Source organism: Geotrypetes seraphini, chromosome 5 (assembly GCF_902459505.1).
Source record: "Geotrypetes seraphini chromosome 5, aGeoSer1.1, whole genome shotgun sequence".
Taxonomy (NCBI): domain Eukaryota; kingdom Metazoa; phylum Chordata; class Amphibia; order Gymnophiona; family Dermophiidae; genus Geotrypetes; species Geotrypetes seraphini.
Genome location: NC_047088.1, coordinates 82,627,330 through 82,649,039, shown reverse-complemented (window position 1 = coordinate 82,649,039; position 21,710 = coordinate 82,627,330). Strand labels below are relative to the sequence as shown.

The 21,710-nt window shown below is 43.1% G+C and overlaps 1 protein-coding gene across 1 annotated transcript in view; it reads right to left on the bottom strand.

Annotated features, from left to right (window-relative positions):
- Positions 1-963: 963 nt before the first annotated feature.
- The window catches only part of RPS4X (ribosomal protein S4 X-linked), a 30,153-nt gene continuing 9,406 nt past the window's right edge, over positions 964-21,710 (bottom strand). The window contains exons 4-7 of the mRNA XM_033944737.1: positions 19,651-19,748; positions 18,081-18,252; positions 4,855-5,012; positions 964-1,139 (exon numbers count right to left, since the gene is read on the bottom strand). Of these exons, the coding sequence (XP_033800628.1) occupies positions 1,038-1,139; positions 4,855-5,012; positions 18,081-18,252; positions 19,651-19,748 (530 nt within the window). The 3' untranslated portion in view covers positions 964-1,037. The remainder of the gene's footprint in view (positions 1,140-4,854; positions 5,013-18,080; positions 18,253-19,650; positions 19,749-21,710) is intronic.

Genomic DNA, 21,710 nt, shown 5'->3' with positions numbered 1-21,710 from the left:
GGACCGCTTGAGGGGTGCCGAAGGGCCGTGAGGGAAGGGTGAATGCTGCAGGGGTGGTGAAGGGTACGGATTTTTTCCCATGTCATTCTCTATTTGACACCCCTGCATTAGAAGTATAAAAATGTTTAAACCATTTACATCTAAATCTGATTTCTAATGACTCATCCAAGGAGGAAAAACAGGAAAGTAAGAGAAAATAAAACTTGGCAATTGCTCTGCAGTTCTATCATAAACACAAGAAACTGTTTCATAATCAAATTAAACCCTCTCCATCTCCCACACACCAGTGGTTCATTGGCATACTGGGAGGGGAGAGAGTAGAAGGTAATTAAATATTGAACTAGGCCAGTACTGGGCAGACTTGCACGGTCTGTGCCTGTGTATGGCCATTTGGTGGAGGATGGGCTGGGGAGGGCTTCAATGGCTGGGAGGGTGTAGATGGGCTGGAGTAAGTCTTAACAGAGATTTCGGCAGTTGGAACCCAAGCACAGTACCGGGTAAAGCTTTGGGTTCTTGCCCAAAAATAGCTAAGAAGAAAAAAAAAAAATTTAAATTGAATCAGGTTGGGCAGACTGGATGGACCATTCGGGTCTTTATCTGCCGTCATCTACTATGTTACTATGCAATTCAAGGAATTATTTCCAATATTCTGGTGAAATTATAAATCAAGACAAATTTTAAATGCTCTCCCACCCCAGAACCTAAGTATACAAATGTTTTTTTATACTACAAAAATGAAGGCCTTCTACACAAGGTACATTGAAGCCACCTTCTACTAAGCTACCACATCCAATGGAAAGGGGGGAAAATTAAGGCATTAGAAGAATTACAACTAGTCTGATGTCAGGAGGCATTTCTACCTATTCAATCCAACCTCACAACCCTTCTAACATTCTTTTTTAAGGATGGCTCAAGTAACTGAAGTTAGCCTACAGTATATTTACATGAAATTCAGAACTATGACAAGAAGTAAAGAATTGCTTTATTGGCAAAAAGTATTTCACAAACAGTATTTCTGTTCATAGTTGTGCGGTAACTCAGCCGCTGCTTTGCTTGGCTGCCAGTCTCTTGTCTCTCTCTTCAGCAATGGTGAGACGAATACCCTTTCCTCGGGGCAGGGAGATCCAAGGCTTGTTACCCTAGAGTTAAAAAGAAATCATCAATGCACTTTGCAGACACTCAATCTCATGAACTTACTAAAAACAAATTCCCTGGGAAGATATACTAAAGGCTTTCTTCTATAATGTAACATCCTCTGGGTTTGGAATAACAATTTTACACTCACACTAATCTCTAATCTACAGTACTAAACTGGCAGACTCAAACATGGGCAAAAGGCCTCTATTTTGTGTAAATGGAAGCATTCATGCATATAGATTGCATATACACATAAATGACTATTTTAGAAAACCACTATTTACAAATGAAATTCATCACACAGAGATTAAGGAGCCAATGTAAAGGTGGAGCTAAATTCTACACGTGTTCCCCATTTCACATCTATGGGGAAATATCTCCACCAGGTTCTACATCAGCTCAAAGCTATGCACACATTGTTTTAAGTGCTCATTTCAGCAAGGGCTTAACACAAAGGATTAAGAGAGGCATCTCTTTAGTTTATATCTACCTCCGAAATTGAGCAAAATGATGTAGTAGCCATATTAGTCCACTTTTAAAGGTAATATGCAGAAAAAAAGCCCCCCAAATGAAATAAAGTGATACTTTTTTTTATTGGATTAATAATGCAAATGTTGATAAATAAAAGAAATAAAAATACTCCTAGAATTGGCTAAATCCCCTTGTGCCTGAGCCAGAAGTCTGTAACTGCACTAAATACAAGAACAGTAATGGAGTTAAGGTCAAAGATGTATGAGCCCACCATGAATCATGGGAACCTTTTGGCTCAGGCTAAGTCTCACAGGTGACTAGCACCAGACGTACGTCTAAATGAGAATTGCCTCATACATCATAAAATCTATGACCATCTCCCATAAACAAAATCATTTGTTTCAAATGAAAAAATACAGGCTTAATAGTTCAGGAACAAGGGGAACATAAGGACATAACAAACAAATACCCCATCACAGACTGAACCAACACAATAAATATGATAAGTTATGAAAACTAAGGAAAATATGTGAATGGTGGTTGAAGATTTACACATGCATAATTCTAAGTTTCAAGTTTAATAAATACTAAGACATTTAAATTAATAAGTTAATGTATAACATCTAAAAGTTAATCTGAATAAATATGAAAATCCATTAAAAGGATTATATTGTGCCAATTGTGCTAGATGTGCAAATCTGCCCAGACCCTGAGAAACAAATAACTACAGTACGATAACAGATTATATGCTCATGAAAAGTGCCAGTGCCAGCACCAATACAAGAATTTCTACCTATAATAGCAGCAAAATCTTTCTCGTTAAAATAAAGTGCAATGACTCAAGTACCAATTGAATTTCAAACATTCAAATGCAAATATAAAAAATATATAAATATCACTCATATGACCCAACTATAGTGGCTAATAAAGCATCGGTACTATAACATATAACTATAACATATAACCAGGGGCTCAGACTATTACCAACCCCACACATATACACACACAACACCACTCAAACCAAGAACATATCGTCATTCATCACCACTCGACAGAGCTCCGTTTCGTGTCTTCATCAAGAGCAGGATGCCAAATAATATAATATAATGGCCCAGTGGGAAACACCGACAACCAAATTTCACAGTTAGTCGGTCCAAAGTTTCAAAACCAAAAATCAAGGAAAATAATCAGAGCTAGCGTGTACAAATCAAACAACGCTGCGATAACTATATTGATAAATAAAAGAAACATAAAACGTATTCCAATGGCAGTCTCACAAATAGTTGTGAGCTAGAATGAATTTTATTAATTTTGTAATAGCTTTTGGTAAATACTGATGGTCCAGGGTAGATGTTTTTAAGAAGTTATCAAAAAAAATCTAATTCATTCTAACTCGCAACCATTTTCACTTTAACAATAATATTCGTATCTATCTGCAAATCATGGGTACTGCTATTGACACCAGGATGGTACCACAATATGCAAACCTCTTCATGGTCCCTGCAATATACCAAGTGCAAACTGTGCCAACACATTTTACAGGATCCCACCAGTATTTTAGATCCAAGTGAAAAAATGTAAAGCCTAATATCAATAGGAGTTGGATTCATAGAGGAGTCATACTCGGAGTCAAAGATTTGATTTGGCCAAATAGATGGTAGTAGAACAAGGAATGGATCTATATTATCCTAGAGATATTTGGTCTGACAAGCATGACTTGTGCTTTTTTTTTTTAATAGCTCTGCTTTTGGAAGTAAAATACTAAAGATCAAAGGTATGAATTTTTGTGCACATTCAGTTTTTATTGCAGCTTAAAAATTTTGGGATGCACTAAAATAAGTATGTATTAATCAATTTAGCATGCATTAATTTGTCAGTGTGTGTTAAATTAATTTAAGAATACAGTAAACTAAAAATATCCTATTAAAATAAAGGTGTGAAAATGAAAACCAAAAATCAGGGAGAATTCATGAAAAATAAATATATCTCAATTTTTCTTGTCTGCACACATCCCTATTAAAGATGTGAATTATTCTTAGAATCTGCTCCTAATCAAATCATTTATTGTCCATTTTTCTGCAAACTTTCCACTTTTTTTAAGGCATGACCATTTTTTTTACCTTCCTCTGGGCTGCTAGGTCAGGCAGAACAGAAGCTGGGATCTTGTGCCATAAGTTTTCATTTACAACTCCCTAAGGATTTTTCCCCCCTACTGTACATCTCCCAGATTTAGCTAGCCCACACATTTCTGAAACAGTCCTCCTGCAGGGACCATGCACCATGAATCCTTCCAGAATACAAAACATAGGCCATAAATCCAACTACTAAGTATCACTGTAGGAAGATGACAGATTCCATTGCCCTAGAAGCTGTGCATGTTGCTTCTGCAGTATCTCCAGCCCCATCTGACTTGAGCAACAGAAGACCTGACCTGGACATTAATCTCAGGTCTTCCATGAGTGCACACAGCACTGCTACTGGGCTGGCCCAAACCCAACATTTTATTATTTTTCCCTAGCAGTTTCCTGCTCCTTTTCAGACTTCTAGTTCAATTGAAAGCCACCTTTATAGATCTACAATGCTATGAATTTTCATTATTTATTAGAATTTATTAATCACCTTTATGAAGAGATTCGCTCAAGGCGGTGTACAGCAAGTACATCTTGACATAAAACATACAATTTTTTCAATGTAAGGTTTTTCAGAAGCCACCTAACTGAACCATAGCAGTGCCACCACTTGGCCACCTTGCATTGGAAGCCACTATGCAACTGTTGGTTAACAACCGAGATTCCCTCCCACCAGGAACTGCAAAGATTATCTCCACCACATTTCAGAACTAGCTGTGCCTTGAAAACGAACACAAATCTTCCATATTATAGAGCACTGCCACTCACCAAGCCTTTGAACAGGCAATTCAGCAGGAATTTTTCAATAGAATTTTCAACTTGGAGCTCCTTCTTGATAGAGCAGGATTTACAAATAAGCTGGCACGTCACAGAATAGTTCAGGAAAAAAAAAAATAACAGCGCTCCTCTACTTAAAAAAGCCATCTACCTAAGCTTTCTATACAGAGCATATGACCAGAGTTTAAGTCTGATTTCAAGGCTATCTTTCAAACATGCTAGTAAGGGTACAAGCAGAAAATGAGAGGGTGATCTGTGCTACTACTTTTTGCAGAACAGACACTCCTGTTCCTTTTTGCAGACATGTTTTTAAAATTACCTTTTTCAATATTGCACTTACTTTGCCAATCACAAAGATGTTTGAAAGCCTAGTGGCAAAGCTGTTGCCATTGGCATCCTTTACGTGGACAACATCAAATGAGCCAGGGTGCCTCTCCCTGTTAGTGATCACACCAATACGACCCAAGTTAGCACCTCCAGTCACCATGCACAAGTTACCTGGAGCAGCAGAAAAATATAGTTATTAAATATGCACAGAAGTTACAATACGCCTTTCAAAGAAAAGCAATCCCATAGAAGTATTTCCTAGTAGCAGCAAACTACAAGGATACTTGTCCTTTCAGCTAGAGCTGGTATTGCCTTTGACCACCACTACTCAAGTAGCTGGCCATGGGCACCAGTGCAACTATTTAGACTACAAGTTGTCTTCTTGCTACAGTATCATGCTGAAATATTTCACAGTGATACTACATAAACCATAAACAGAACAAACAAACCACAGTGGAGATATGAAGAGATGTTTAAATCAATAATCATAAAATGTCTGTGTGATGGCTCGACATGCACATGTTTCAGCCAATATGGCCTGCTTCAGGAGTCTTATTCAGATTACTCAGTTACTTAAGTGGTGTAGTCTACTATAAGTGAAATACCTCAATCAAGTATTATGATTTCTAATGAACATACCGTACAGGTCTCTACACCCTCAAATAACTTTTTATGATTATTGAATAAACTGCACACCAACATCTCTTCATATCTCCACTGTGGTTTGTTTGTTCTGCTTGGATTGTGAAGGACTCTCTCCTGGTTTGTCTTACCCTCTATTACAAACAGAACATGAAATTTCCCCTTGGTATAATACAGAAAGGTGCAAGAGCAGGTCAAAAATCAAGCAAGAGGCATTTTAAAAGAACAGTGCTCCTAGGCAGTAATATTTTTATATTAGGAATTCTTTAACTTCTTTTTATAAAACACTCAAGGCAGTGTACAGCAAAAATAAGTTAAACATAGGCATTGGAAGATTAGGTTTTTACCTCAATAATCTTCTTTCCAGTAGAAAAGCACGAGTCCTGAACCTGTAGGAAGTGTATCTTCACCCGCGAGGGATGAAGAAGGCACCATCTACTCCCTGCATCACCAGGCACTGCCCTCTCTCCTCAATTTGTACCAAAGCAAAGAGTGCCCCTGAAAGAGGAGAAATAAGGGGCAAAGGGAATCTCCCCAATGACAAACTATTGACCTGCGCTGCAACAAAATACAAGTCCTTAACAAATGCAACATAGCATCAAAGAGGTGGAATGAAAACAAAACCACCAACTACCTGTGTAGAACCAGCACTAACACTTATTCAGCTCTGACTTGTCAAGAGCAACCCTACATACACACACCTGTCTCTTTGAAGCCTTAGCTACACTGAAAACTGATAGGGTGGGGCTTCAGGAATCATGTGCTTTTCTACTGGAAATAAGATAGAGGCGAGAACCTAATCTTCCATTCCAGTGCAAAAAGCACATGAGTCCTGAACTTGTGGGATGTATCAAAGCAGTCCCTTGAATCTAAAGTGGGATAGATGAGCCTGCTGTTAGCACCATAGACCCAAAAGCAAAGTCCCCTTGTGCTGCTACATCCACCCTGTAAAACTTAGTAAATGTATGTAGAGTGGTCCATGCCCTACAAATCTCTTTGGGTTAAACTGTTCTGGACTCCTCCCATGAAGATACCACACTTCTGGTGGAATGTGCTTTCAAAGAAATTGGTGGACTTTTGCTACATCTTATGTAAGCAGAGTAAATTGCTGCCCATATCCATCTGGCAATCAAGGACTTTGAGGCTAGCCTTCCTCTGTGTCAAGAGCCGATTAGGGAAAAGGAGGAAGTGACGTCACCGAGAAGCATGGCTGGTTAATTCTCGAGCTCCGGAGGGGCTCGATACAGTCAGTGTTATAATACATCTCTACGGAGCGGTGGGAATTCAGTGGCCGGTGATTTGCACTCGTGAATGGATGGCGAGTAGGAAAAAGCTGGCAAAGTTTCAATACTCAGCAGCGGGGAGCGTGAAAACAAGATCGCATGCTGTGGAGTCCCCGACAGCCTCGGTTAACATGGCGTCGCAAGCGGGGCCTAAACAAGCAGGATCACAGATGACTAGTACTGCACAGGGAGACAACTCGATGGAAGCGACTTTGGAACGATGGTTCCGGGACCTTAAGGAGGAGATGGTGGGGCTCCGCGCTGATGTTCGAGTGGCCTTAGCAGAAATAAGGTCGGAGGTGAGCGAGCTGGGCACCCGGGTGACGGCGACTGAGGAACGTCTAAATCAGGTGGAACCTACAATACAGGCCTGTTCCTCGGAACTGCACGTGGCGGTATCCCAGCTAGATGAACTGCGGAGTCAAGTGGAGGACTTAGAAAATCGCTCGAGACGCCATAATTTACGCTTTAAAGGAGTTCCGGATACAGACCAATACAAAGATGCGAAGACTGTAGTTAAGGATTTTTGTACAGATCTGCTTCGGGAAGAAGACCGGGAAGACATGAGCCTTATAGTCTTGCAACGGGCTCATCGGAGCTTAGGTCCAGCGAGGGGCTCGGGCAATAGAGACATCATTGCATGTTTTGGTGATTTCCCGCTAAAAGAACGGATTCTTCAAGCAGCCCGGCGCCATCCTAACTTTGCATGGCAGGGGATAGCGGTGGGGGTCTATCAGGACTTAGCGGCGGCGACCCTCCAAAAACGTCGCGCATTCAAAGACGTGACTCAATTCATGAGAGCCGAGGGCTACCGATACCGCTGGTTATTTCCATTTGGCCTGCTAGTTACAGTAAACGGGAAACATCGCTGGGTGGATTCCTCAGTGGATGCTTGGATTGCATTGAAGGAGCTGGGATGCAGAATGACGGGGGACAGAAGCGATCGGGGCCCTGCAGGAGAGGAGGAAGAACTGAGACCTGGGAATGGGGAAGTCCCTTCGGCGAGCCCACAGCCGTCTACATCTGGCACTTGAGCAGCTTCACTGTACCAGGACTGGACAGTTCTTGATTTGTTCCCATACAGCGGGGGGGTTATGGGGAGCGGAACGTTGGGGTTTGGGTTCTCTATTATATTGATAATCCTCATGGGTATATTTGCAGAAGGGCGACATGGTTATATAAGGGGGAGGGCAGATGTTGCTATTGCTTGTACTTCCATAGGGGAGTGAGTTGACCTTTCCCTTATTTATTGTTAATGCTTTGGGCATGGAAATACTTGACTGCTGGGTGTACAGAGAGTGAGGATGGTATGATGGTAAGGGAGAATGTGAAGATTGTCTGGGAGGGAGAGCATATTGGGAATATGTGTGATTTCATAGTATGTTAGAGTAGTAGTGATTTATTTTTGCTGAACGGGTGGCTTGTTTATACAGCTCTCCTCCCCCCTGTATGGTACTAATGATTTTAATTGGTCATATAGGTGGGGGTGACGGGGAAATCTGATTATAGTTTTCAGATGTATCACTCTGGGCTTTGTTGAGGGGAATTAGTTAATGATTGTTGGTTCATTATGGGGCTATTTCCTCCCATACGAGTTACTTACGATTTATGTTATAGAGAGACTGCAATGTATGTAGAGATGCCTTATACTAATTATATCTGAAGGGAGGAAGCATGAGTGTTCATTGTTGAAACATTGGGGAGAGGGGGGGAATGGGACATTTGCATGGAAAGTTGGTGGGCTTGTAGAGATAAGAATGTGATAAAAGCTGAGCCTCTTGGCTATGACGTACATTTCTCATATGGCTGATTCCAAAATAGACGGATCAGCTATTAGGAGGGGGGGGGGGGGGGGGGGGGGGCGGGAGGGGAATGGCTGTTGGAAGGGAGCAGACCGGGCAGAAGAAGGACGGGAGTGGGGAGCCGGAGATTCTCATTGGATCATGGAATGTTAATGGGTTAAATAGTCCCGGTAAATGGAGCTTGGTGTTTCGGGAATTGACACGTATGAAATGGGATATATGTTTGTTACAAGAGACCCATTTGAGACCCCGGGATGTAGGCCTCCTTCGAAGACCACAATTTGATTTGATTTGGACTCATCAGGGAGAGGGGGCTACCAAAAGAGCGGGAGGGCTAGCAATACTGATACGAAAAGGGTTAGGCTTTCAGGTGGAACATACATTCCGGGACAAGGATGGGCGATGCTTGGCTCTGCAAGGAGGGCTGCAGGGTCACCAACTGACAATTATTAATATCTACGGCCCTTGTTCAGCTCAGGTTGCCTATTACAAGGGACTTAAGATTGAGTTAAGATCATTTGTCAAAGGGGCTGTCTACCTTGGAGGTGACTTCAATGTTCCCCCGGATCCAGTCTTGGACCATTCGGGTGGGGGGCGTAGATCCCTAAACAAGCCTGCAAAGGCATTATGTAATTTAATGCACTCACTGGGTTTGGTGGATTGCTGGCGCTTGCTTCATGGTACTCAGAAATCGTTCACATTTTACTCTCATGCACAACATATTTATACTAGACTCGATGGAATGTGGATCCATAGAAATCAGATGGGTGGGATCAGCCGGGCTGAAATAGAACCGATGCATATTTCTGACCATGCCCCAGTTTGGGTGGCCTGCACTGGTATGTTGGAACAAGGTGGGCGTAAATACTGGAGGCTCAATGAGTCGCTATTGGGCTCCACGGAGGTAAGCGCAGCAGTGGAACGCACTATCCTTGAATATTTGGAACAAAATGATAATGGGGAGGTAACTGATGCGGTTTTATGGGATGCTCTGAAAGCAGTAGTCCGTGGAGAACTTATTAAATGGGGGGCTAGATACAAACGAGCCAGAACCCGAAGATTTTTACAGCTACGTCAGACGTTGATAGGGTTGGAACGGCTACATCAGGACACAAAGGAGACCGAGGTTTTGATCCAATTGCAGAGGGTAAGAGATGAATTATATCAATTCCAGGTTGATGAACTGGACAGGATTCGATCCAGTTTTCGTATTCAAATTTATGAACACAGCAATAAGGCTGGTGCTCATTTGGCTAGATATATTAAAATTAAGCAGAACAGGGCTACAATAACATCGATACGGGGGGTCAGGAGGGGCGATCTAAAAGTGACGGACTCAGAGATCAGGGGTGAGTTTTTCTCATTTTACTCTTCCCTATATAGTGCTCCGGACATGGCACATCGAGATGATCAGGCTGCTTTTCTTGATTCCCTTCCGTTACCGAGATTATCGGACTCAGATAAAGCATACTTACAAGAACCGATCGCAGTGGCGGAAATTTCGAGAGTGATTAATCAGTTGAAAAATGGGAAATCACCGGGACTTGATGGATATACGGGATGTTTCTATAAACGGTTTTCCGGGCAGTTGGGACCTTTATTGGCACGGGTAGCGAATGGAGTAACACAGGGAGCACCCCTTCCGACTACTATGGGGGAGGCGGGAGTTACCATACTTTTAAAACCGGGGAGGGATCCCTTAACTTGCGGGGCTTATCGTCCCATCTCGCTCCTGAACATAGATGCAAAAATATTGGCTAAGGTACTCGCTCTGCGTTTGGGGAAAGTCTTGCCATCTATAATCCACCAAGACCAGGCGGGATTTATACAACGTAGACAGGTGAGCGATAATATTCGGAGGACTCTTAATCTACTCTGGGGTGTTGGTCAACAGGAGGATAAAACGGTCTTGGTGTCGGTAGATGCGGACAAAGCCTTCGATAGGGTTCTCTGGGGATTTCTTTGGGACGTCTTGGATCGTATGGGACTGGGTCGGACTTTCATTGCATGGATCCAGGCTTTTTATGCAAAACCACGGGCTTGTCTACGCATAAATCAATCTTATACCGATTTTTTTCCCATTTTTCGAGGGACCAGACAGGGGTGTCCGCTCTCACCGCTCTTATTTGCTCTTTCTATAGAACCATTGGCACTGAGTATTCGGAACCATCCTTCTCTGAGTGGGTTTGAGCTCAATGGGGTTGAACATCGGGTAGCGTTGTTTGCGGATGACATTTTACTTTATGTGGGGCAGCCAGAGGTCTCTTTTCCGCATCTTATGCAGCTTTTTGAGAGGTATGGAAGCCTCTCTGGGTTCAAAATTAATCTGGATAAAACAGAAGTTTTGAATTTGACACTTACGCCTTCTGAGGTTGAGCATATTCGGGGGACCTTTCCTTTCCGATGGGTGCAACATGGACTTAAATATCTAGGCATATACATCCCTAAGGATCTAACCCAGATCCATGAGAAGAATTACCTGCCACTTTATCAGCGAATTCGGACTGATATTCAAAGGTGGCATGGACTTTGGTTATCCTGGTGGGGCAGGATAGCTTTAGTAAAGATGAATGTGCTACCAAGGTTGCTGTTCCTGTTCCAGACATTACCAGTGCAGGTCCCAGCTCGGGAGTTGAGGGGGATTGGGAAAACATTACGTAATTTTATCTGGCAACGTAAATCCCCAAGGTTATCCCAATCTCTGTTGTGGGCGGATAGATCGGCTGGGGGGAGGGGACTGCCGAATTTGGAATGGTATTACCAATCGGCCCAATTGAAATTGATTTTGGATTGGGAACTGGGGGAACATAAAAGTGGGGTTCAGCTAGAACAGGACCAGGGGGACAGTATGAGGTTGAACCATAGGTTGTGGATCTCTGGATCCAGCCGTTCTTGGATTTCAAATATTGCTAATCCCTTTGTAAAACATTTGGCCATGGTGTGGACCAGAGCTCGAGCCCAGTTGGGTAATGGAGCATTAGTCTCATCGCTGGCTTCAATACAATTTGAGCCCCAATTTCAAGCAGGGAGTGATAACAGGGTCTTTCATCGGTGGGCCCAGAGGGGATTGAGGGTCTTTAGAGACTTGATAGGGACCACAGGGATCTTACCTTTTGGGATGCTCCAGAAGAAATTTGATTTGCCAAGCCGGGACTATTTGGCTTATTTTCAGATAAGACATTTTTTGCAGGCCCAGGGATGGGGAAAATCTCCCAGTGTCGAACGGGAATCTTTTGAGAATCTTTGGTTGCTGCTTAGGCAGGTGCCCCGGCCTTTATCAGTGTTGTACCAATATTGGAGAGGCCATTCGCCACTTATACCATCCTTTCAGAAACAATGGGAACGGGATATAGAATTTTCCTTTTCTACTACGAACTGGGAAGTTATATGCAGGGAGGTGTCCCGGGCATCGACTTGTGCTTTGATCCAGGAGAATGCGTACAAAGTGCTCACTAGATGGTACTATACTCCAGAGCGTTTACACAAAATGTTTCCCGGGACGCCAGCTCTCTGTTGGCGTTGTGGGAAACAGGTGGGTACTTTTTTACATATTTGGTGGGCCTGTGATTCTATTGGACCGTTCTGGAAGGCTGTTGCCACTACCCTGTCTAACCTGTTGGGAGTTCAGGTGGGGGTTACGCCGCAATCGTGTCTTTTGGGGCTCTATAATGAGAAAGAACACCTCTGGCAAACTAAATTGTTGCGCTGGGGTCTCGCTGCAGCTAAATGTCTCATAGCGAATCACTGGAAAAATACTGCAGCCCCATCTCCATCGGCATGGATAACGAGATTCCTGTCTATCGGACGCATGGAGATATCGGTGGCTACTCGGCGTCACAAATTCCTGTCCAGGTCTTTTACCTGGGATAAAATTAGAGATTCACTGAACACTCTGTAGAGTCTTGATAGTTATTTCTGCCTGGTCTGCTCCTTGGATGGAGCGAGGGTAGGGGAGGGGGGATTTCAGCGGGGAAATTGTAGATGGGAAGCTGTGCATTGCAAGGGGATGGGGGGGGATTTGGGGGGGTGATTTTGTGTGAGGTAGGGGCATTCTTTACTTTTGAGCATTTCTTGCAGCTGTTGATTTTGATGTTATTGTGTCTGCAGCTTGAGATTCATTGTGCATTGTATAATTTGAAAAATTTGAAATAAAAAATTTAAATATTAAAAAAAAAAAAAGAGCCGATTCGGACACAGAGATGATCTGACAACCAAAAATCATTGATCACCACCAGGTAATGGGAGAACCCTTCTGACATCTAGTCGGGCTAGTATCTTGTCCTGCTTCTTTATGCCTTTGGCCTGGAATGTCAGTAATCAGATTTCCTGATTCACATGGAATGACGACACCATCTTTGGTAGAAAGGACCATATGTAGGGACACTCCTACCTCCATGATTCTGAGGAATGGTTTCCTGCATGACAAGGCCTGAAGCTCTGAAATTCTACTAGCAGAAATGCTTACCACCAGAAAAACTGTCTTTATAACGAGGTCCATCAGCATGGCCACTTGTAGATGCTTGCACAGGTCCTTACTTAGGGCCCTCAACGTGAGGTTAAGGTTCCATGAAGGACAAGTTTGACACACAGGTGGACACAACCACCCTTCTCACTTCAAAAACCTGGAAATATCTGGGTGAGAGGCCAAGGAACCTCTCTCCAATCGAGCTTGAAAAAAGATAGACTGGCCACTTGGACCTTTAAGGAACTAACCTCCAAACCCTTCTCTAGACCTTCCTGAAGGATCACTGTTCTATCAGAGCCCTAACCAGCTCTCTCTGTTGCTCTGAACATCAGTGTTGAAATAATTTCCAATCTTTCTTGGAGCGAAGGAGTGTGGCTATGACTACCTCTGAGAACCCTTTTTGTATTAATAATAACAGTTTATATACCGCAATACCGTGAAGTTCTATGCGGTTTAAAAAAGATTAAAAGAAGGTACAAATTGATTGAACTTAGGAGAGGTGTAAGAAAGAGATTAATAGGTCAGGAAAACCGTTGTTGAGGAGAAAGAGATAGATGGGTCAGTTTTCTATTAAAGCCATGTGCATAAGAGCCATGCCTTAAGACCAAAGCGTTCTGCACGCTCCAGGGCAATCTGGCCCTTCGAGAGCAGTGTTGAATGGAGAGGGAGTCTCAGTCTCTGGTCTCTTTGCAGCCAGACTAGATCCGCTTACCATGGGCAACACGGCCAATCTGGAGCTAAGAGGATCACTAGCCCTCGATACATCACTATTCTTCGGATGACTTGGCCTAACATTAGCCAAGGCGGGAACATGTAAGAGAGATCCCTGGCAAGCCAATGTTATATTAGAGCGTCTACACCGGTACTTCCCCACTCGCTCCTTCGACAAGTATTATGTGGTCTTGTGATTGTGAGCTGACGCCAACAGATTGTGCTTCCTTGTCTGTTGATATTTGCTACTGCTGTGTCATTGTCTGAGAAAACTCTGACCACTTTCCCTTCCAGGGTTTCCTCTCAGTTCCAATCTGTTGGTGGACCATGTTCTCTGTCAAGACTCCCAGCAGTCCTGGTATGAATGGCCTTTGCAATGACCTCCCCAGGCTGGCATCTGTAGTCAGGATCACCCACATTGCTATGCATACAGGCAACCCTTTGGACAGGGTTTTTGGCCTTAACCACTATTGCAAACTCCCACTGTCCACTCCAAGGGCATCTGAAAAGAGTCCTTCTGTGGCAACCAGCAGGATAGTAATGCGCTCTGGAGAGGTCGAAGATGAGCTTTTACCTACGGTGTCACATCTATTGTTATCACCATCGACCCCAATACTTGTAGATAATGCCACACCATGGGGGCATTATCAGAATTTCTAAAATCTGCCACTTGAACTTTTGTTGGCGAGCCTCTGGAAGGAAGACACGGTCTTCTGCTGTGTTAAATACAGACTCTAGATACTCCAGGGTTTGTGAGAGATCCAGATGACTCTTTCAAAAATTGATGAGCCATCCCAGTTCCTGCAATAACTGGACTACTTGTGCCACTGCCTTGTGGCCCTCTGCTTGGGACACATCCTGATGGTAAACATGTGTGGTGCTATTTCTAGCCCAAACCTTCTGCGAGCCTGAAAAATGAGGACATGCAAGTAAGCCTCTATCAGATCCAGAGGGGCTAGATATTCTCCTGAAGCAACCGAGGCAATAACTGATCTTACTGCCTCCTTAAAAAAACTTGAGCATTTTTAAGTCATCCAAATCTCTCTTTGGCACAATGAAATATACAGAGTATCTGCCTGAGCTCGATTCAGCACCCGGGACTTCTTCCACCACTTGGAACTGTAGCAGCTGTTTCACCATTGCTCGTACTGTAGCTACTTTCTCTGGCCTCTCTGCTGGGGAGTCTATGAAAAAATCTCAAGGCTGCTGAAAGAATTTGAGCTTGTATCCCTCTCGAATGATGTCCAGCACCCACTGGTTCGTGCAAATCCGATATTCCACCGGTCTCCCGCCCCACCCCTTCCCACCTCATACAGGGAAGATCAGAGAGAAATTTGGCATCACTGGGACTTTTTGGAGTTGTATGCCAAACGGGTACCTGATGCAAAGTTTCTGCCAGAGGCACCAAAGTGCTGCCTAGACCCTTAAAATGACCAAGAGAAGTTTGCCAAAGACTGCTGAGGCCGCCTGTAGCCTTGAAAGGAACCATGACTTGCCCCTCGAGACACACAAAGCTTGCTTAATCCCACCAATGCCCCAGGTACATTAGATAGGTTGTGAGCCCACCAGGACAGAAAGGGAAAAATGCTCGAGTACCTGAATAAATTCCGTTCTGAACTCCCTTGGGAGAACAGTATAGGGTCATTCCATGTCAAGTGGACCAGAAGCCCACGCTCTTGAAATCCAACCAAATTTTACAGGGATGTTGTCTAGGGTCTCAAATAAGAACATAAGAAACTCTGCAAATTTTTTGGGATCCAATCTCAATTTGGTCAGGAGCTAGGGGTGGTTGAACAAAAGCAATCGATCCACTCCCATGCCTCGTGTGACCTAAAACGCCAACTTTGCTTAAGCACTGCGGCAGAAGGAAACTACCTAGGAGTCTGAAATTTTTCAGTCTGGTACAACACTTGGGGCAAGTTTCTGTGCCAAGTTTGAAATCTTTTGCGAACGTGCTTCCATTTCTACAGGTTAGCAAATTAAGCAGAGAGAGGGAAGGGAAGAAGACAGAGATGCCAGACCAATTGGGGGGGGGGGGGGGGTAAAGGGAGAAGCACAGTAACAGAGCGAATGGAAGACGCAGAGAGAAGACAGACAGTGAATGGAAGGAATTGAATGAGAAGATGGGAAAGCAGAAACCAGACAACAGAGGTAGAAAAAAAAATTTCTATTTATTTTCTTTTTTTTTTATGCTTTAGGATAAAGTAGTATATTAGTTATGTTGATAAAAATCTATAAACAAAGCCCTGCCAGCTGAACATCTCTTTGATTTATAAGGAAGGAATAAGCTAAATATTGTAGTACTGAGGCTTGTATGGATGCTGTGGGGACAGTAGTCGTGGGGGCGGGGACAGTGATCGCAGGGACGGGGCAGGGACAGTGGTCACAGGTACAAATTTTTCCCCCATGTCATTCTCTAGCCTGAAGTTCCAAAACCCTTCTTGTCAAGGTAATAGCTACCAGAAAAACTGTCTTGACGGTCAGATCCATCAACGACGCATCCTGTAATGTAAGGGCTCTTATGGGGCTTTACTGAGGGCCCTTGGCACAAAGTTCAGATTGCATCATGAGGAGGGAACAGGCAGAGGGAAGGCCACCAGCAGGCCTGTGTGGGATCAGCTGGCTCTGGAAGGTATGTGTCAGCTGGAGTGAAAGAAGAAAGAAGCTCAAGGAGTGGTAAGCCTGGGGTCCCCCCCCCCACCCTACCAATGGAAGCAAAGCTTTTTACCACTCCCACAAAACAGTGAAAAGCTTTGCTCCTGTAACCACGGTAAACGGCTCAAATTTTTTCCTGTTTATTCATGTCATTCTCTACTCTGGTGAGACCATAGGGGGCTAAGCCCAGCACTCCCACCTCCCATCACATAGCACATGGACGCTCCTCAGTCGGCCATCCAACACAAAGCTGATACAGGTAAAGAAAGGCCTGGGAAGTCCATAAAATTAATTATTATCAAAAAATCGAGGTATTTGAGGGCAGATAGAGAGGCTTTTAAAATAAAATTGGGAAATCCAAAATGGCCGCAGCAGCAGCATTTTGGTACCAAAAAATAGCTCAGGTGAACAAAATAAAAGTTTAAAAAAACAGAATAGGGGTTTTTGGAGGTGGGAGACCCTATAAGAAGCCACAGAGACCCTCAACAGTCCAGTTCTTGAACCACCCAGTAGTCTCTCACTGACAGTAAGACTGTACTCATAAAACTGCTTGGTGCTCTGCCTGCATCAGCTCACACTGCAGCTGGACAACAGAGAAGATTTCTGTCTCAGACAAGCATAGAAGAATACCCAGCCGCTTCCTCTTCGGGCTGCCTTTTAGACAGGCTCTGAGAACCTGAAACTCTCGACCCCACTAACTCCTAACGTGTCTTCAGGAGGGGGGACACAGCTGGCACCTGTTACAACCCTCTGGACCAATAAGGGGCCACTCAGCCTGCACTCAAGCACCTGATAAGCCGAGCTCCCAGGGGAACGCACACTGAGCTATCCTTAGTGTTAGTGCAGGCTGGCTATAAAAGGGTTGCTCCCCCCAAAAAAAAAACCCCAAAAAACAAAAACTCCAACAAACTATAGCCCTCTGAACCAGGCAGAAGTGTCCCAGAAATCCTGAGAACTTCTGGAGCACCATGAAGCCTCTAACTTTGGATTAAAATCCGAAAATAATAAATCAGTTGCAAAGCGGAAGAAAAGACACTTTCTCTGCATAAAACTGGAGATGGGACACTGCCCACTGACACAAGGAGGCAGAGCTGAAAAGCTGTAGAGGATTTCTTCTGCAAAACTGGCGGATAAGACGGATAACCCACTGGTCAGAACTCATGTTCCTTTTGCACTGAAAGCTTAAATCGAGCATAACAATATAGGTATCAAAATGCAATGTTTACATCTGCCAGACACAGTATGCTTTTGCAGTGATCTGTACACTTTGGGGAGAGAAACATATGAAACCCAACACCCAGTATCTCTTCTTTCATGTCTCAGACACACTACATTGCTGAGCTTTTGGGTCTGTAATGACAGACATAAATACAGCAGATTGGTCCTTTAAAGTTCAAAGCTAACCCACCAATGACATGTGCTGATCACATAAACCAGACACTCAATTACAGAAGGAGATATTGTGCAAGAGTAGATATAACATAAGAATTTACTACATCTGGTCACGTTCAAGGTTTCAGCTCTCAGGCAATAGCTTCCAGGAGTCCAGCAAGAACTAGCACTATTACCACTAACTTTGAAGACCAGCTTTTCAGTTTTACCAGCACAGTAAATGTCAATTTAACTCGGCTTCACGATCAGCATTCTTACTCTGGGAGTAGGGGGTGGCAGATTTTCATACCTGTGTCAAACTTGATGAAGTCTGTAATCTTGCCAGACTCCAAATCAATCTGGACAGTGTCGTTCACTTTAATAAGTGGGTCTGGGTAGCGAATAGTGCGGGCATCGTGAGTCACCAGATGTGGGATTCCCTTGGTGCCAATTAAAATTTTCCTCACTTTACACAGCTTGTACTGTCAAAAACAAATACAATAAGTAGGCAAACGTCCAATTCTGTTACTATAAACTTCTGCAGAAATAACAAAATACATCTATCCTTTTTTTTTTTCCAATCTTTATTCATTTTTACATCTTACAAGTGAATCAATAAATTGACAATTGAAATTAAGTACATCACTTGAATTTCTTTCATATTTAACAGTAATACATAAAATTTAACCCCTTCCCTCCCACTCTTACCATAACAAATGTAATATTTTTTCATACTTATTAATACCCTCCCCTCACCCACCAAAGCTTTTCCAACCATTTCCAACCTTATTTACCTCCCATCCCTCCCCCCCGGATGCGCATATTATCTTATGACAAACCATAACTATAGAGATTCTACAAAAGACATCAATGGGCCCCAAATTAATTTAAAATTTTCATTATTCCCTAATATGGCAGCATTCATTTTCTCATATTTATATATTAGACATAAACTTGCCCACCAAAATGTAAAGTTGAGGCGATCCCAATTTTTCCAGTTTCGTGTAATCAGTTGTATAGCTGTACTTGTCATAATTAAAAAGAGGCGTCTTTTATGTTTATCTAGAGGATCTTTAATATGCAAAATAGTACATCTATCCTGATATTAAACAGGATAGCAAAACTTAGGTTTACTTCTATATGACTGCATATAAGCACATTTATGGTGAAGCACACATTATCTAAAGATCACATGACCAACAGCAGCATTAAAAAAAAAAAAAAGGAACAGACTTCCAGTTTTCCTTAGCAAGTGACCCAGCATCAGAAGGATTTAAGTATATCGTCATGTGTCAGCCAGACCAAGGGCTCCTTTTATTAAGTCGCGCTAGCGGGGTTAATGCACGTGACTTTTCATCACGCGCTAACCCCCGCATGACCTAAAAACTACCGCCTGCTCAAGAGGCAGTAGCAGCTAGCGCAGCCAGCGGTTTAGCGTGCGGTATTACACGCATTAAACCGCTAGCACATCTTTGTAAAAGGAGCCCCAAGTTCTGTTCACATTTTACATGGCTTTTATGAAACTTATTTTAGGGCCAGCCTACCATGCAGAGGACCTGGACTCAATTCCCAGACTGAAAATGTTGATGTTTCATTCATTTATTTCAAAATATGTGCCATGTCCCTTGTACAATCCGAGGCAATTCACAAAATATTTGCTGCCATCACTAAAATGTAGAAATTAGATCTTACCTGCTACACTGAAACATACAATTTGACCAAGTGTGCCTAAACTTTTCACCCAACCATAAGTCAGAAGGGGACAAAGCAATCTCAGTGCTAAAATCTGAAAAGTAGGAGTTCAGGTAGATGAACTGTGCTAACCCCATGGCTTTGAACATTCTAGATACAAATTATTTTTATAAGTTAGTTCTCCTTACCTTGGCCTCTTCAGCAGTGATACGGTGAACTGCAAAGCGCCCCTTTGTGTCATAAACTAGACGGAAATGCTCGCCTGTTTTATCAATGCTGATGACATCTGCAGAAAAGCAAAATCTTTACATTAAGTCAGCACACCTAATAGTTAACCAATCAAAATGTTTCCCACTCCAACCAAGAATGGCTGCCCAGGTATTTATTTATTCAATTTTTTAGCCCATCCTCCCAAAGGAGCTCAAGATGGGTTACAAATCAGGTGCTCGAGCATTTTCCCTATCTGTCCCAGTGGGCTCACAGTCTTATCTAATGTACCTGGGGCAGTGGAGGATTAAGAGACTTGCCCAGGATCACAAGGAGCAGAGCAGGGTTTGAACCCACAACCTCAGGGCACTGAAGCTATAGTTCAAACCACACCGCCACACTCTCATCTGGAAGTTTTCATTGTTAAGTCTCAATTTCTGCCCTGCATTTTTTCCAAAACATTAAAAAGCCCATCAAGAGCTCAGCATATACAATTATACCATAAAGCATATTTTATAAGTAAAAACTACAAAACACTACTAAATCCCATATTAAAATCATTAATCTTTAAGACCTTTCCTTCAAGCATAAGATGACTGGAAGCATTTAAGTGATTTCTATAACCCACCTCCATGTGCCATTAAAACTGAGTGCTCAGATCCGAAGCAGCAGTATTGACTTAGCTTACAGTAATGAATCATATAAAGTACGGTAAGTAAAATACATATTAATAATGCTTGACAGGAAGAACAGGTATCAAATGGAACTTCCTCCCCTCAAAAAAGCATTTAGTGAATAAACAAAGTTTGATCCTCAGTGCTATGGGCCATTTGGCTAGCTTGCCTCATCTACTAGGTTCAGAATATAGCTTGCAACATCATCTTCTGAAGGGACATACAACACTACCCACGAATCTTTTGACTCAGCCACCTGTAGGCAACATATTGGACAGTTCCTACTGCGATCGCTCCTGTTTAAGATACAGCCCCCACCTCCTAGAGATAAAGTTACTTGTCCATTTTAAAATGTTTTTCGAAAGTCATTACAAAAACAAGGAAAAGGTAGGGACTTCCAGAAGGCACTACTTTTAAAAGTCAGACCCTGAGGCATAGCCAGTTTTACTGACCCAAACTACTTCTCTTTCAAAAACAATCCAGAAGGTTTTTCAGAATTAGGAAGTTAATGCATAGGCAACCAAAAATTTTAATTGTATGTGCCACTTGAAAGGTAACATAACAGACAAAAGTCAATAGTGATTTTTCAACTGGTCTCCCAATGTCCTGCCTTCTCAGTAGGGCTCATGTACAACATTGGTCCCATCAAAAAGCAAAGCCACAACTCCCCTTCTGCAAAAGGATCCAATCAAACATCCAGAGAAGAGGCTTTTGATGCGTTTTATGTGGAAAGCAAAATTGCCTATCTATAGTGTGGGTTCTCTGTAGACTGCAGGGGAATGCAGTCATACTTGATGGTGAAGTCCTCAGACTATCCTGCGTGTCGGTTCTCTTCCCTAGCTATAGTAAACTTTGGGCTTATTGGGAATTCCCACATCTGATGTGCTCCTCCTCGCCTTCAGTTGGTCCCTAGCTCATGGGAGTATAATAGAAGGGATGGCAGGAGGGTAAGGGTGGGAGGGAGCAGGGCTGCATCTTTAAATGACTTGGAGGCATTACCCTTGTCTATCTTTATGCATGCTTTCTTTTGCTAGAGGTTGGGGAGGACTGCAAGGCTGAATCTAGGCCAGCAGAAGCCTTACCTTGCTCTGCCCTGCTGGGAAGAAACAGCAGAGTGCGGGCTTCTGATTAGCATCACCACCATTGCCAAGGCTGGAGGCGTGGAACATCAACTGTTGTCCGGCATCTTGTAGCTATGCCCCCCTCCCGGAGGCAGCTCACTCTTTATGCCGAGAATACTGGTGATCAACAAGTTATCTCCCCCAGCAGCGACTAAACAGGGCATTGGCCTGTGGCTGTTGAGATGCCATGCAGTCAGATACAGAGGAAGAGCTGCGGCTGGAGAGTTGCTGTTAGTGCCAGCTTCT